Here is a 17,252-nt window from a genome sequence, read left to right as displayed (position 1 = left end):
AGAGAACACACCAGGGTTCTGTTCAAAACCTGCACCTAACACATTGTGTGTTTGAGATTACAGCTGAAATTGGTGATTTGTTTAAATTTCAGCTATGTTTGAGATATGCGACACGTCTGAACTATGTTCATATAGTTAGTCCACCATGCTAAACTGGAGGCTGTAAACTTTCCTTGATTGTCAATGACATTAACAGTTGATCCCTGTGTGATTTTCTGCTTCTCAGGATGAAGACGTGGTGGTGAGTTGGACGTGTCCAGCTCAGCTGAGCGAGAACTCCAGAGTCATGACCTTCACTCGGCCCTGGATGCCTCACACACACTAGGAGCTCCATCCCAGCCTGTGGAGATGAGGCATGGCTTTGTGAGTGCGTGTGTATGCGCTTGTCTTACGCCGTGTGCCTCTTAGCCGTGTGTGTCTTTTGTGTGTTTATTTTGATCCGAACCCCGTTGTGACGGTGAAGAGGCAGCGTGTTTATTGCTTGTCGTCTTTCTCGCCGTCTCCCGCTGGCATGTCAGAGCCGAGCCGCTAGACCATCACGCTTAGTAAACAAAGAGACATGCTGATAAAGAGGCGCTGACTGTTTACTGAGGAGCACATGTTGGAGTGTTCACTTTTGTTTTTTAAAAAATTTGAAAATTCCCTAACCATTTATCCCAAACCACTTGATTTGAGCCCTGTTGAGTTCTGGGCTCTGATTGGTCAGGTGTTGATAAATTCTCTTGAGCAGCAGCCTTAATTGTAGCGCAGGGTTATATTAATGCACTCTCTCTGATAACTTCAAATTCAAATTTTATTTGTCACATACATAAACATACCTGGTATGACGTAGTGAAATTGAGTGAAATGTGTTTTAAGACTGTTCTTGTAGTGAGAAGAAATACAATAGAAATTAAAATGTAAAATGTAGGCACAATAAGAGGATAATAGGATATATACAGTATATACAAGGATAATAAACATAGATATATGAATCTTGAAAATGAGGATAAGTACAAAAAAATAAGAATAAAAACAGATCTGTACAATGTGCAATGAATGGGGAGGAATGCAGATAAGTATGTTATATATAATTTAGATGTGTTATATAGATGATAATGTACAATGTAATATAAACTTATCGTTTCTATAGAAACAACTTGTTCATCGGACCATCCACATAAAAGTTAATAAAAAAGCATTAATATTTGAAGTTTTTTTTTGAAGGAGGTATGTGTATGATGTGAGGAAGGAGTCTTCAGTGGTAAAGCTGAAACTTTGTTTTCCCGCATCTTCAGAACAGAGGATAATTGCAATTTCTCAGTGACGAGCTGCGTGTTATTGAGAGAATAAAGAGAGACCGGTGTGGAAATAGGTCTTTATAGCTGATGTAACTGTGCATTACTGTGATGGCAAACATATAAGCCAGTATGTTGCAGTATGCAAATCCAGAACCTGCTACGTATATTAATTTACCCAGGAAATGGGTGTGAGACATACTGGTCAATATTCATAGTTCTTTAGTTGTAAATGTGGCTAAAAGTATTCACCTTTTCTGTCTTTTCCTGGGTAATATGTTTTTTATTTGTGGAATCATCAGGATCCAAAAATATTTTTGGTTAAACACAAACACACGTACACACACACACAAACACACACACACATCCCGCCTGTATTAAAACATCACCAGACGGCAGAAGGGCAAACTAAATCGGTCACGTCTGCGTGAGCTCGCTGGACCAGGCCAGATGGACAGTGCCCGCTTCTTGCCAGCATGGACAGACGAGCAGTCGAGCGGGTGGTCATTGTGTGTGTGTTTGTGTGTGTGTATGTGAATGTGTGTGTGTCTGTCTCTCGGTCAGGCTGTTGTCCCTGTGTCTGTTGAAGGGCTTTCTTTTCAGAGCTGCTGGAGTCCGTCTGAAGGTTTCAGGTCCTCTAGGTCATCCTGAATCCTCAATCTGTAGTGAATTACGAAGACTAAATGATAGGTGCGTTATAAATGGCTGTTACCATGGTAGCACAAGACATATGTAACGCTGGACGGGAAAGAAACTGGTGGTAAATATTTAAATAGAGGGGGAAAACTGTTTCAGGTGAAGCACAAATGGGTATCTATGGTACCTGTCTATGTGCTGAATGATCTCTCTCTCTCTGACTCTCTCTCTCTCACACACACACACACACACCCCTGGTTAGATCTCCCTTTGCATGGGCTCTTTGCTTGGGTGTGTTTCTGTCACAGTCGAGCTGTCAAGAGACTTCATATGGAGCCGTAGTGTAGCGATGCCTCCATGCTAACGTGCACACACACACACACACACACACACACACACACACACTCACACATATGCACACATCAACACATGCCCTCAAGCAGTGGCAGTCTGAGTTACAGCCTTCTCATGTCAACACATTGTCAATGATTTATTTATTTATTTATTTATTTATTTATTTATTTATTTTTACTCCACTGCTCCTCTAGTGGCTCCTAAATGGCTTTTAAAAAACACATGTAAGCAGCTTTTCATGTATTTTTATTTGTGCATATAATGTTAACTAACCTTATATAAAAGAAGTAACACTAAGAATTGAGCAAAATGAATAAAAACGATTCGTCTGTTGTGAAAATAGTGGTGTTCTCGGCTCTGTCTCCACTAGAGGGCGGTGTGTGGAGTGTTATTGATCAGGGCTCATTACACAGGAGAAAAAACTCAACATCACTGATAAATCATTAAACATGCTCTGTAAAGGCTAGTAAAACTAATGACTGTCAAATAATGGTTTGACCAAGAAATGACTATAAATGGACAAGGAATATTTCTACACCTTTATCCTCATTAAAAATGTGAACATTTTTGAACAGGCATGAATTTGTAAATACATTCATGCTAACTCAACTGAACTCAACTCAACTGAACTCAGCTCAACTCAAGCATTATTGTCATTCTTCCACATACAAAGTATACAAAAGAATGAAATGCCGTTACTACGGACCAAGGTGCATAGGTAGTGAAGAAAGAATTTAAACAGTAAACAATAAAAATTAGCAGTAAGCATTTACCATCCTAGACCTATGGTGTATTAGGTATAAGGTACTGTAGGTGTCAGGTATGAGGTCAGTGTAGTAAGAATGTAACAATAGAAAGCTCACCTGTTTATTAAGAATGATACAGATATTAATCTGCAAAAAACTTGCAGGTTCACTTATTCATTAATAAGATAATATTTACATTAGCAATGAAAATAGTTAATTATTCATTATATCACACTTAAATTTGTAAGCTTCTGCTTTATTTATATAGTATCTATATTGTTCTAGTATTAAATGCAATTCATTCAAATAAATAAATGTTTTCTTTTTTTGTAATTCAGAATAATATAATCACAAGAGAAATATTTTATTAATTATAAAAGTTAATAATAAGACACGTAATTATATATATGTAGGAACTGCAATAAAAACTAAAAAAAAAAAGTAAAATGAAACTGATGATGAGTGCCTATTTTATTTTGATTACAAATTGTATTACCATATTAATGTTTCTTTTTTTATTTTTTTATTTTTAACTTGTATTGGATTTTAAAAAATAGAATAATACAACATTTAGCTATTTGTTTATTCCTATTTATTTGAATGTATTTGGATTGTTTTTTGGAGACCCTTATAGCTCCATAAGGAAGACACACCCACACACACACACAGACACACACACACACACACACACACACACACACACAATGTTTTATTTTAATAGTTAATTAGAGTTGACATGAAGTCGTTTTAATGCTGCCCCCACTCCCGTGTATGTGTGTGTGTGTGTGTGTGTGTGTGTGCGCGCATGATTGCTGTGCAGTGGGTCACATGACCGTGTTTAACAGAGCATATGGTGCGGGGCCGGGGCGAGTGTACAGCGTCTCTGCAGCACTGGGTTTATCACAGGGCCGCTATAGTACAGGAAGTGAACAGCTTCACAGCCAGATTGTTAAAGCGATGGTCCATTACACGCTACACTGCGCCTCAGCGGTGTCTAATGAGCACACACATATTACACCACTGACACTTCCACTAACGCTAATGACGCTGACTAAGTGCACACACACACACACGCACGCACACACAGATACAGATACAGATACACATCCAATCAGATACACAGACATAGAGGGATGTGTGTGTGTGTGTGTGTGTGTGTGTGTGTGTGTGTGTGTGTGTGTGTGTGTGTGTGTGCGCGTGTGTGTGTGTGTGTGTGTGAGCGAGATCCAGATTTCCACCTCACCTGCTCAATGGTGATTATTTTTATGTTCATATTTACACTTTTAAATACAAACATCACAGATAAGATACTGTACATCATTAATTATTAAAAAATAAACTTATATGATTCAGCGCTGTATTACATTTCTGTTTTGAGCTTAACATCTAATTAAATTTTCATTTATTTATTTGCGTAATTATCTTCTACATTTTTTTAACCTTTTTTCTATTTGTGGAACCCTGCTTTACCAAGTTTACCTTGATCACTCATTTGTTTATATTTTACAGTTACTTTCTATTTATTTTCTTCATTTTTACTCATTTACCTGTTTCTTCTAATGTTTTTCTCTTTTTAAAATATTTTTATTTCAATGTGTGAAAAGTACAATATATAAAGTTTATTTTATTCCATACATATTTAAACAACAAACAAACAAATAATAGTGTTTTTTAAACTACTAAACTCCATTTCGTTAAATGGGGGAAAAAATCATTTAATTTTTGACCAGAACTTTTCTTTCCTTGTTTATTGCTCTTCTCTGTCTGTTTACAGGATCTCTGTTTCATGATGAGCACAGAACCAGACACTGTGGATCAGAACCAACAGAACCATCTCAGTAATAACATTTCACTGAGAAACACCATCATAGAAGAGAAGAACAGCTTTATAGGCAAATTAAGGTATCTAAAGCTTTCTGGGATCTGATGAACCTTCTGCTGCTTCTATGCAATTATGCAATTTATAGATAAACAGGTTTTTTTGGTGTGTGTTTTGAATAAAATGTATTGTGCTGTTAAGTGTTACATATAAATCAGAAGGGGGTTAGTTAGTGTTAAATGTGTTGGTTTCAGTGTTACGCACTAGAAATGTGACAATAAACGGCTTAAATGTATTTTCCTAAATTTACTAATTTAACTCCCTTTAATTAAATTCAAGGCACAGGCTCCCCGTGACCCGAGGTAGTTCGGATAAGCGGTAGAAGATGAATGAATGAATGAATAATTAAATTCAGTCGCATTTTCTGGAAAATGTCGCCACCTAGTGTCTGATCTGTCAATCGACGTCAGTAAAAATCGTTGTGTCTGATCGCTCACTCACTCACTCACTCATTTTCTACCACTTATCCTAACTACCTCGGGTCACGGGGAGCCTGTGCCTATCTCAGGCGTCATCGGGCATCAAGGCAGGATACACCCTGGATGGAGTGCCAACCCGTCACGGGGCACACACACTCTCATTCACTCACGCAATCACACTCTACAGACAATTTTTCCAGAGATGCCAATCAACCTACCATGCATGTCTTTGGACCAGGGGAGGAAACTGGAGTACTCGGAGGAAACCCCCGAGGCACGGGGAGAACATGCAAACTCCACACACACAAGGTGGAGGCGGGAATCGAACCCCCAACCCTGGAGGTGTGAGGCAAATGTGCTAACCACTAAGCCACCATGCACCCCGTTGTGTCTGATCGTCAGTTTTAAAATAATTTTTATGAATTATGTCTTGTGTATAAATAAGGTGAATTCACAAATACTTTCAGTATCCTAATTATATATAATTTCTTTAATACTCACTCACTCATTTTCTACCGCTTATCCAAACTATCTCGGATCACGGGGAGCCTGTGCCTATCTCAGGTGTCATTGGGCATCAGTTTCTTTAATAGAAAATAAAAAAAAAGCTGAGGTAAAGCTGGAGTTTGCACTTCTTTGCGGTTTCTCAGTAACATGAGAGAAACAAGAGGCTGGTGAAAAAACAAGTGTTTATAGCTGCAGTAACATAAGTGAGAAACAGGAAGTAACTTGTTTTAAACCATTTAAAACGGAACCATAAATGGATGAAAGGTGTGATTTTGTATATTTAAAATACATAATTCTTGCTGTGGTATCTCACTAATGATTTCACTGTATCTCTCTCTCTCTCTCTCTCTCTCTCGCTTACTCACACACACACACACACACTCATGCAGTCTGTCTCAGTAATATATCACTGGTTTCTGATTGTATAAGCAAAAAACCTGCAGGTTCACTGCTTCTTAAATCTAACATACCTGATTCTTGTGCTCCGGCTTGTTTGTTTACGGATCAGACATTTCTTTTTGAAATATTTTCCAAGACTCCGAAGCCCCTCACCCTGCGGAATGTCAACATTTACCCAGAGTGGTACTATTCTAATCCGGCCCAGTGCGGGCCGGTGAAGGGATTAGGGCCCAGTTTGTTTTCCTCCTGCCTTGGAATGTTTTCTCCGCAGGTTTTTTTGTGCTGCAGGTCGTCTCACCATCTTCTCTCTCCTGCTTTTGTGTCCTCCAGCATGTCTGAACCACACAGAGTCAACAGTGGCTCGACTCTAAAGCACAGTGCCGCTGGAATGTCGATCTGTGTTGCAACAGTGTTTAAAGCTCCATTCCTTACACTGCTCATTAAGCAATTTGGGTTTCACCCTATGAGCATGAGGTCATGTGTGTGTGTGTGTGTGTGTGTGTGTGTGTGTGTGTGTGTGTGTGTGTGTGTGTGTGTGTGTGTGTGTGTGTGTGTGTTTGTGTGATTGAGAGAGATAGAGTGAGAAAAAAGCAATGTTTACTCCTGTATGTCTGCATCACTCAGCGATGGCTTTGTGCCGAAGAGCCCAAACTGCTTTACACACACACTAACTCCTCTGACAGCTTTATGTCTAGGTGAGTAACAGAGATTTTAAACCTCTAAGGCTCTCTAGACCCCTAAAACAGAAAGGGCTCCAAGGAGTAGCTCAGAATCTCTACACATCCCTTGGTACCTGGTGAATGGTTCATGGAGTTTTTATTAAGCGTTCATTGCGTACATTTATTATCCAACTACCATTACATACATCTTGTATAACCAATGAACTCTCCTGGTACACTAGAATAACCTTTTTACCTTTTAAACGAATGAATTGAACCTTTTTCTTAACAGAGATCCCTGTTGAAGGGCATCTTGCCAGGACTTTTTCTGACATTGCATTGTCTGTTGCAGGTTCTATTAAGAACCATTAAGAGTTCTCTGCAGGGTTAGGGGGTTCAGGCATGACTGCTTACAGGTCCTTTTCTTAGTTAACGGTTCTTGGTTTATGAAACGAATTGATCTGGTAGTAGAAACTATTTGAGCCTTCCTCCAGAGATCACTATGAATTATCCAGTGAACCCTTAAGGAACTTTCTGTGGTTTAATATAGAGCTTCTTTATTAGATCATTGTGGGTTCTTGTTGTCTACTTCGAAGGAATAAAAGGTTTTATTGGAACCCATTCTGACTAAAAAATATAAAAAAAATTCCTTCCGAGGGACAGCTGAAGAACTCTTAAGTGTTAAGTGAACTAATGGAGATGTCTGGAGCAGTGAGCAGTAGCTAGTATTCACAGTGGGGTCAGATCACCTGCAATAACACTGTGTTAATGTTTATTGTTTTTATTGTGTTAGACTTTTATTGAAGGTATTGTTAACAGAATCAGCAAAAGGTTGAGAAGTTAGGGGAAATGATTTGTCGGGTTTTTCGCCATCTGTTGAAAGATGTAGGAATGATGTATTCTGTATATGGTTTAATGCATTTACAATATCAGCCACCAGATGTCGCAGTTCCCCATTATCACACCAGTTGACGTCTACGCCTGAATTCTGGATTTTTACGGCGTCGTGAGGAAACAAATCAGCCGTTGAGCATTAATTAACGACACACATAAGTAATTTATTGAAAAACTCAGTAATTATGTCTTTAAACAAGAGCTCAGATCGCTGAGATTTCAGTTTAAATAATTCACATTTAACTCGCATTAAACTATTACCAAAGAAGGAAAAAAACATCAGTAAATTAATGACAATGATCTAATTCATTATTTTTATGTTGTTAAAGCCCCGCCCCTTTTGGCCATTGGTACATGATGGGACAGGTTTAGTGACTCCAGCCAATCATCAGATCTTAAAAAAAACAACACTTATTTAACATGTATAGAACTGAGCCATTTACTTTAGTGAAATCAGACAGAGAATCCTCATTAGCATAGTTTATTTTTACATTTTTTGTACACATGAAATGAAAAAAAAAAATCAGTTACTTGTGTAAATATACATTAAAAATAAAACAAATGCACACTCTATTTCTTAAATACAGTGAAGACGTTTTATATCTCTCACTATTTCAAATAACGAAATGTGATTCAGTAAATAGTTTAGATCCGTCAAAAAAATCTAATATACAAATCTGTGTAGAAAAATATAATTTATGAGTGTCGGACTATCCGGTAAAATAGAGCAGTCTGTCAGGGTTCTGAGAAATTTTATGTCTCCTCAATCTCACTTCATCTCTGTGAATCCCATATCCCATTGTTACAGTTTGGAATAATCCAAAATACAAATAAATTATAGAACAAAACACGTTATCAGGATTCTTAAATCACTAAGGAAGTGATTCAAGGAGAAAAATTAAATCAACAGCAATTTTTAGAACACGTTTCCTCAAGTGTCTGTAATTTTGCTTCCGACTGTTAGGCTAAGGTTGCTAACAAGTAATGGACGTTTATACATACCAATTAGCTCAACACCAACACACAACAGTCCAGTTACGTAACACAGTTTTAGATAAATGTGTGGTGATTATTCAGTCTGCAGCATAAACGGTGCTATCTTGTGTGCATACGTGTCCATTATCCTGACTAGCATGTCTAACATATCTTGTAGTTGATAACATGTGAGGTAAATATGATGTCTGTGTAAAACTGATTTATTTTCCCTCCAAAACCATTTCTTTAAGTTAATGCCACTGAGTAGAACATTTCAGTCCACTATGCTAATACTAATGCTAACACTGAATACAGCCACAGTCCCACTAGAAGTTTGAGGAACGGGCATGTCACTGAGAAGTTCTAAGGAAACCCTTAAGGTTCTCTCTAGACCCCTACAACAGAAAGGGCCCCAGTGAGAAGCTCAGAATCTCTACAGAACCCTTGGTACCTGGTACATGGTTCTTGGAGGCTTTATTAATGGCTCATTGGATATTTTAACATTCTAATACTCATAAAGTGGTTCAACTTGGAACGCTGTCTGATAAGTGAACTCTCTGTTGATGGGTTCAATGCAGAACTATCAGACGGACAACTGAAGAACACTCTTACAAAAAAACACCTGTTGAATAATCCTTGTATAACCCCTGAACTCTCCTGGTAACCTAATAGAATCTTTAACCCCTGAAATCTCCTGGTACCCTAATAGAACCTTTAAAAAATTAAAAAAAGAATTTAACCTTTAAAAAGTAACAATGGAACCTTGTTCTGATCAGGGAACCCAGTTGTAGGGCATCATATAAAGATACTAGGACTTTTTCTGATCTGAAAACTGTTGTCTCTTTTGGAGCAGTTTAACCTTGAATTTGTATATAGGAGGATTTTAATTTTGCTAACTGTAGAAATCCAGTTCAGATAATTTCATAGTACAGAATTTTACTGTCCACTGAGAGTTGGTTTGAATCTATGGGGTTTGTCCACCTGGTATTTTAGGAATAAAATGCAACGAAAAAACGGCTGGAAAATTGAAATAAACTATCAATCATGCCTGATAAAATTAGCACATCCAATGTTTTGCGCAGAAAATATGAAGGAACATTCCTTCAGATGTTGTTCTGCTAGTTAGCAGTGCTTTAAATTAGCATGTCACACATCACCAGAGAAAATGACTCACGAATCTGCGGCGTGATACGATTGACTGTGGCAAAGCTAGAATGACTGGGCCTTTGAAGTGAACAGCCACCGATTATCCCAAGCACACCATGCTAATTGGTGTCTGTTAGCTTTCATTCATAGAAAATGCATTTTGCACTAAAACCTTCCTGTAAGTTGTTTGAGTCTCAGCTTGAGTTTGAAATCCCGAGTGGGTGGAAAGAGTCTTGGCCCAACAGCCACATTCCAACATGCAGCAGCATCTTGGGATACCAGTGAATCCCATCTTGCTGCGAGGTAGCATTTGAATCCGGTATCATCCAACGCCACCACAAGGTCGGCGTGAGAGTGTGACTCAGGCGGAATGGCGCAAAAGCCCAGTGCGCCCAGCGGTGTGCCTCCACAGCAGCGTAGCATGATGCTAGAACACCGTCCACCACAATGGTCCCGTGTGCTGTGAGCGGTGCATACGTGCCTCTGTCCTCCACCACAGAAACTCGCTCTACACTCGCGCTACTCAGACGTCCTTGTCCTTCCCACACAAACACCTCCTGCCCTGGTTTCACTTCACTCGCAAACTTTGCCACCATCCCTGAGGCAGCCGAATCGTCCCGGACGAACACCAGGTGTGCCGCCGTGAGCCTCAGAGTCACATTTGGCTTCTGTGTCTCGAGCACAAGGAATGTCCGGTGCAGGGTCACGTCCCGGTCCAGGAAGGCAATGAAGTCGCTGTACACAATGTTTCCCAGCTCATCTGCTGCAAGAACCTTTTCACCTTCCTTCAGATCCTTGACAGGCTTCGTTCTTCCATCTGAGAGGTAAACCAGCGCAGAGCCTGGAAAGCAGCCACCAGATTTAGCTGCCACAGAATTTTCTGGTGAGGGGAAAAAAGCAATATAATAAGCAAATTTAGCTAAGAGCTGTTGAGCAACTGTGTTTATAGCTGTTTGGCTCCATAAGAGTGGCTTATTACTGATAGAGAGAGACACTGGATCTTTTTACAATCTCGTGGTGTCGGCTCGGGTCAGGTGTATTATTGCAGCACAATGAACAGTTGTGATGTAAATGTTTGTGTTGTGAAACGCAGTGGCTGCTGATGAAGAGCTAATTGAAAAGCAGGAGGCGTTTTGTCATTCTAATGGAGTCTGCAGGCTGCTACGGCTTCGTCCCAGCTCGTTTATTTAGGTGTTTGTTTCAAAAGTCTTGTGTGACTGTTTGCTCAGGTGCACACACACACAAACCCACACACACACTCCAAACTCACACTGACTGCAATACACAGCTCAGAGCAAACAGGCCTCATGCCAGGCATTTGTATTATAATCGCCTAGCAGATGTGTGTTGATTGACACACACCAGAAATCTGTGCCTTAATCCCCGATTCTCTCTGTGAATGCACAAGCAGGAATGAAGCCAGTCGCTCGAGCTGCCAAGCGGACAGTGAGGAATAAACATCAAAAAAACAAAACGCTTTCATACTCCAAAAACAGTATAAAAGAAATCGTAAATCTGTTTTCTTTAAACTTCCGTATCGTTCAGCAACACCAACATGATCGAACCTGCACATCAGACATCAGGCTTTCTTTCTCTCCTTTTTATTTTTTTTGGTATTGTTTAAATTCTATAATAATTTATAATATATATATAATATATATATAAAATTATAATCATTTTTTGCTTCCGTTTTATTCTTCTTCCTCTGTACAGTGACTTATAAACATTGAAAAGTTTCATATATATATCACTAACAGAATCCCTAGAAATATCTCAGACATGAGTTTGATTAGTGACTGATATCGTTCTTGTTTTAACAATATTATTTTAAAAACTGAATTCATTTGAAATCAGTTTTATTGATTCAAAATAAATACCTACATTTTATGTTCGGCTGCAGTATAAACGTGAGTGTTACTCCTAAATTTTGTCAAATGCAATTTTTGAATGAACATTTAGTAAAAACTTGTGATGATTTCTACATTACGTCTCATCCATGCCTTCAGTGATGCAGTTTAGGAAATGTGAGATTTCCTGTCTATCTGTAAACACAGACTACATGTCACTGTGGAGCTTATTTTTTAAACGGCATGTGGTAGAATACATTTAACTTCTCCTATGGTGGACATTATAAAGATGATACTGTACCAACATTTTTAACACCATTCTGAATATTTTAGGGATTTTATTGGAAAATTGTGGTGTTGTTTCATTTAAACTTTGTAATTATGCCTATTATTTTAAAAATTAAAGACAATTTGACACATTTCCAGTATATTAAGAGAAATGAGCAGGTAAAGATGAGTTGTTGCTCACCTGCTTTGACAGAGCAGTGTATGTGTGCTTTGGATTCGTAATAAACCCAGTCGAATCCGGCTTCCACGGCAAGTCTCGACAACATTCCGTATTTGCTCTTGTCTCTGTCTGAGGTCGTAATGTCCACTGCTCGGCCCTCATAGTGTAAAGACTCTTCGAAATGGTTGCCGTCCTCATCCCAGGCCTCTGTGACACGCAGCTTCACCCCGGGCCACTGGTTCATGACTGAGATGGCCAATGAGTTCAGCTTGTCTTTACATCGCTGTGAGAGACAGAGACGGAGACGGCGTGTCAACTCGATCTGCTGTGAGTACACTCTGAGCAGAAGGTTATTGATCTGCTCTCATATCAAGTTGATTAATGCAGTATGAAAAGAGAGTCGGTTAACAACAGCTCTGGCAAAGTTCCCAAAAAAAGTAAAATTATAAATTGTTTTTCACGTAATTAGCGCCGGAGTTCATGGCCCAGTGCACTGACTCCAACATGTCTTGTTTTTAATAGAACTCTGTAAGCAGTTGTATTGTACAGTAATTACACCTTGAGCCCTGGGTTTATTGGGGTAAGTGTAGCATTGGTTATGTGCCACATATGGAGAGTCTGATCAATAACTTAGAGTAAGTTAAATAAGCTAAATCTTAAAATGGCAGCCAACTGGATCTTTTCCACACCGCGTGACTGTAAAAATGATCGATTTATACCTAATATGTATGGATTACGGCTGAGGAAAACAAATGCCTGACTACTGGACATATTGGAAACTTCCAAGTGCAGAAACACACTGATTTTATACCCTATCAAGAGCACTTGTATTGGGGTAATTGCTCAAATAGCATCAAGTGCACTTAAATCCCACTGACTGCCCCTATCCCTTTTAGCAAATTATATTTAATAACCTTTTTAGGGTCTAGAGGACAGGATCAGAGACAGGAAAGTGGCTCATTACTGGACATCACTTCATATTCAAGAGCCCTTAGTTTATTCCCTGTGTATATTAGTAGCTGAATTTAAACCACAGCAGCACTAACAGTTACTTAAGATGGATGGATGAATGAATGAATGAATGAATCTCCCTTTTTCCTGTGCAGTTCTGGCTGATTCTTCAGACCTCTATGAAAGTAAAATCCTGGACTATTTTGTCTTTTTTTATATTGCATGATCTCAGTCCTGGGGCTGAAGATTTAGTAGCCGTCGCATCATTTCAATATCTGTTTTTTTTTGGTTTAGATCACGTTATATTTTTATTCACACTGATGTACTTTGCATTCCTACTCAGAAGTGCAGTGTTTTAATTTCAATAATCTTATGTTGATTTTTCTTCTTACAGTTGCATTCAGTAACTCTCCATCCTCAAGACTGACTAGTTCTTCGCTGTGTTATTATAATTTTACAGTTCCAGTTGTTTTATCAATGATGGATGAGGTTCAACTGGTCCATAATTTATCATAGTCCTATATATCTTATTCTCAATGTTCTATATAAATGTTTAAACAGATAAACAGAAAACAAACACACAGACATGCTTTAAATTCTGCAGTGTAAACACAACACACTGATGTTATTCACACGAAGAAACGATTTCCAGACCAGAGAGAGAACTGGTCACATCTGATACTGGCCAAGTTACGCAATAACCCGTAACTGTCCTGTGATTCGTACCTATCTCAGGCGCAGCTCGTTATGATGGATGCGTCATCGTTACCTGAACAAACCTGCATATGGACAAAATGTTTATATATCGATATGAAACTTTATCACAGATTATAACGTGCACTTAAAATCTCCTGTGTTTAATATATGATTTCAAACATAGTGTTCTTATGATCACAGCTCAGATCATGATTATTATTTATTATTCATCATGTTTGTTTTCTGGAATCATTAGATTGAGACAAAATAGCATGAAGTTGCACCGTGTTTAATATAGGTTTGAAATATTTCGATAATATTGACAGCAGTTTTGCCTAATTTTAATTCAGTTAATTAATTCGATTTATTAGACCTAGATGAAAGTTTACCCTGTTTGACCTTTGGAAGGTTCTGAATTCCACAGTTAAGCAATTGCTGATTAAAAACGAATATATAAAAAAAACTAAAAAGGATTTTCTTTTAATTATAGGTATAAAAATGTAATTATTCATTGTTTAAGTCATTTATCTTTTGGCGATAGATCACAGTGCGCACTTTTTACATTTTATATGTTCATCCTTTGGCACTTTGCATTTAGGATACAAAAAAAAACTTCTCTTTTGCATTTCAAAATCCAAACTTAATAAAGTGCCCTCGCCCCTCCCTGTACCTGGGTCATGAGTCGGTCTGCGTTTGTGTTCTCCTCGTCCTTGAAGATGATGTCGGGGTTGTAGTTCGGTGTGAGTTCCTTGAAGCGCTCCGAGTTGCGCGTAATTTTGCCCTCGTACTTTCCGCTCGCTCCCAGCGTTTTCTCCGCCACGTTAGGAATGAACTGTTTGTAGGCTAGCGGCGTCAGTCTCTTCGGGTGTCTGCGCTTGCCGTAGCCCCGGCCCGGACCGCAGGCGCGCGCCCAACCGGCCAGCAGTACGCACACGGACGAGACGAGCGCCAGCTTCCGGAGCAGCAGCGTCAGGTCCATGTCTGCCTCCTGTGTGTCTGTGAGCTTCAGATCATTCACCGGTGCCACGATACCTGCACTGCCGCCTCCAGCTTTTCACGTTTTTTGTCGTGCCTGCTCTGCCGGGTGCGTGTATGATCGTGCCCGTGTCCACGTGTCCGCGTGTCCGCTTGTGCTCTCTCGCAGAGCAGGTGCAAGAAGCGGCTCTCACCGGGTCTGTGCGCTGGAGTGTGTTGGAGATGCTGGAGGAGTGTGTGTGTGTGTGTTTGTGTGTGTGTGTGTTTTGTGTGTGTGTGTGTGTGTGTGTGTGTGTGTGTGTGTGTGTGTGTGTGTGAACGCAGTGACAGCTCATTGGCTGAAAACACTCCACACACTCCGACCTGTAACGCTACTGTAACTGCGTTAGATAATCACAGAGGTGCAGGTGAGTCACATCCACACTCCTCATATCCTCAAATCCTCTTTACCTGAAACAAACCAGGTACAAGGTCACATTACGCCCGGCCCAGGGTCCAACCAGTCGATCACATCAACACCTCCTCCTACTGTACAGTACATCTTCTCAGTTATCAGTACTGATCTGAAACATAACCGGACTGAACATGTATCATCTACTAAACACATGAACATAGCTTTGCATAAGTATTCACCCGTTAAACTTTTCTACATCTTCTAGTGTTAGAACCTGCAACTAAATGGATTTTATTTTGTGAAACTTGTAGAAGTTTAGACTTGATTCACCTCCATGGGAGATGATAACAGCAGCAAATTCTTATCATTCTCCTAATGAAGAATTGCATCATGAGCACATTTTGTCAGTAGTTGGGTTTATGGTCATGAGTTTATTATTTTTATCTTTCGTTCAATTTAATGGGTTGGTCGACACCCAGACCCAAGGTCTAGTGACCTTTAACGATAAAGTATGGCACATAAATGCAAGTAAGGCATATAAGAGTAAAGCTTTAAAGTATATATTATTTCATAGGTAAGACAACAATACTGAACCATATGTGGATGGAGTCTCTAGTCTCAGCACTTTGTAATATTTAGAGGGAAAGATGTAACCTTTAGATGTTAAATATTTGCCATTTAAAAAATGTAAAAATCACATTTGGTGGCTAATGTCTGTTCTCTAAGAGAAATAAATTACTTGGAAATGTGCTTTTATAGCTAAATACCGGGACTTCCAGGTTTTTATTGTGCACAGCTCGAGTCTTATTCTTACAATTTGTCTGACACTATAAGTACACAGTCCTGAGTGCTGACTAGAGCTTTACTCAACACACTTTACACTCGTTGTCATCATGGGACTTTCTCTAAATCATCGGCGCTCTCGTGTAAGTCAGCAGCTATCCTACAGGAGCAGACGGGAGGCTTAAAGGATTAGTTTACCCTAAAAACAGCAACTACAATTTTGTCTAAAAGTGTTTGAGAGCTAGTTGGAACTGGTTAGCATTATACAACAAATCATGCTAACTCTTCCCCGTGGTCTTGTGTGTTATAATGAAATGTGACACTGTGTTTATTACTCTGTTAGCATTTGGCCCAGTTTGTGATGCTGCGAGCTTGATGCTAGCTCATGATCTCAAACTGACCTGGGTTGTGTCTGGAATTCACTAAGCAGTGCCACTGTTTTATGTAACGTTTTAAAAATTTCTTCTTTCTTTTTTGCTCATACACATAATAAACTAGACCCGATCAGTTGATGAGTTTTGTCTGTATACATAAACATTAATGCCTTTTTACCACCACTCTGCAGTGCATGCTGCTCAAAAGTAATGTAATTCTCCACAGGCTCAAGCTGAATTCTTTCACATACTTTGGCTCATGAAATGAATAACAATTAATAATTTTATGTATATATATATATATATATATATATATATATATATATATATATATATATATATATATATATTCCAGGTTGATTCTGAACATATATTAGTTTTTGGCAGAATCTGCCAGTCTATGTGGATATCATTTTTACCAATAAAGGGATTGGTTCTTTTGACTGATGGGCGGGACTTGCAGCTATGTTGCGTGTTACTCAACTCATTCTAAAATGTTGCTTAAATTGTCTCACAAGAGTTGTGATTTCTTGTGTAATATATTTGGTAACTTCACAGGAATTTAAGTCATTGATTCTAAAATGAAACATACAAAGAAAATGTCTCAGCACAACACTCACAGCACACCGAGTGTTAATCTGAGTCTTTTTGGAAAATGTTTATATCTAATGACATCATTAGATAGTGAGGTCTGAAAAGTGTACATGTGCAGCTGAATCAGAGCAAATCACCCTACAGCATGCAGCGTGTGTGTGTGGGTGTGGGTGTGTGTGTGATCTCAGATCAGTTCTCTTCTATCCATATATAACTGTGTTCACCAGCAGGCTAGGACACCTTCCAGAAATTAAACAATTAAAAAAATGTAACTCCTGGGAGGTGAAAAACTCTCTCTT

The 17,252-nt window shown here is 39.0% G+C and overlaps 1 protein-coding gene across 1 annotated transcript; it reads right to left on the bottom strand.

Annotated features, from left to right (window-relative positions):
• Window positions 1-9,947: 9,947 nt before the first annotated feature.
• shhb (sonic hedgehog signaling molecule b) lies at window positions 9,948-14,848 on the bottom strand. The gene is made up of 3 exons (XM_060858888.1): window positions 14,504-14,848; window positions 12,208-12,469; window positions 9,948-10,771 (listed from the first exon to the last, which is right to left on the bottom strand). Exons 1-3 carry the CDS (start codon window positions 14,810-14,812, stop codon window positions 10,086-10,088), a joined length of 1,257 nt encoding a protein of 418 aa, XP_060714871.1. The 5' UTR covers window positions 14,813-14,848; the 3' UTR covers window positions 9,948-10,085.
• Between the last annotated feature and the right edge of the window lie 2,404 nt (window positions 14,849-17,252).

This window comes from Tachysurus vachellii, chromosome 1, assembly GCF_030014155.1.
Source record: "Tachysurus vachellii isolate PV-2020 chromosome 1, HZAU_Pvac_v1, whole genome shotgun sequence".
Classification (NCBI taxonomy): domain Eukaryota; kingdom Metazoa; phylum Chordata; class Actinopteri; order Siluriformes; family Bagridae; genus Tachysurus; species Tachysurus vachellii.
Note: the sequence above shows the minus strand (reverse complement) of the source record. Positions and strands in the feature narration are given on the sequence as shown.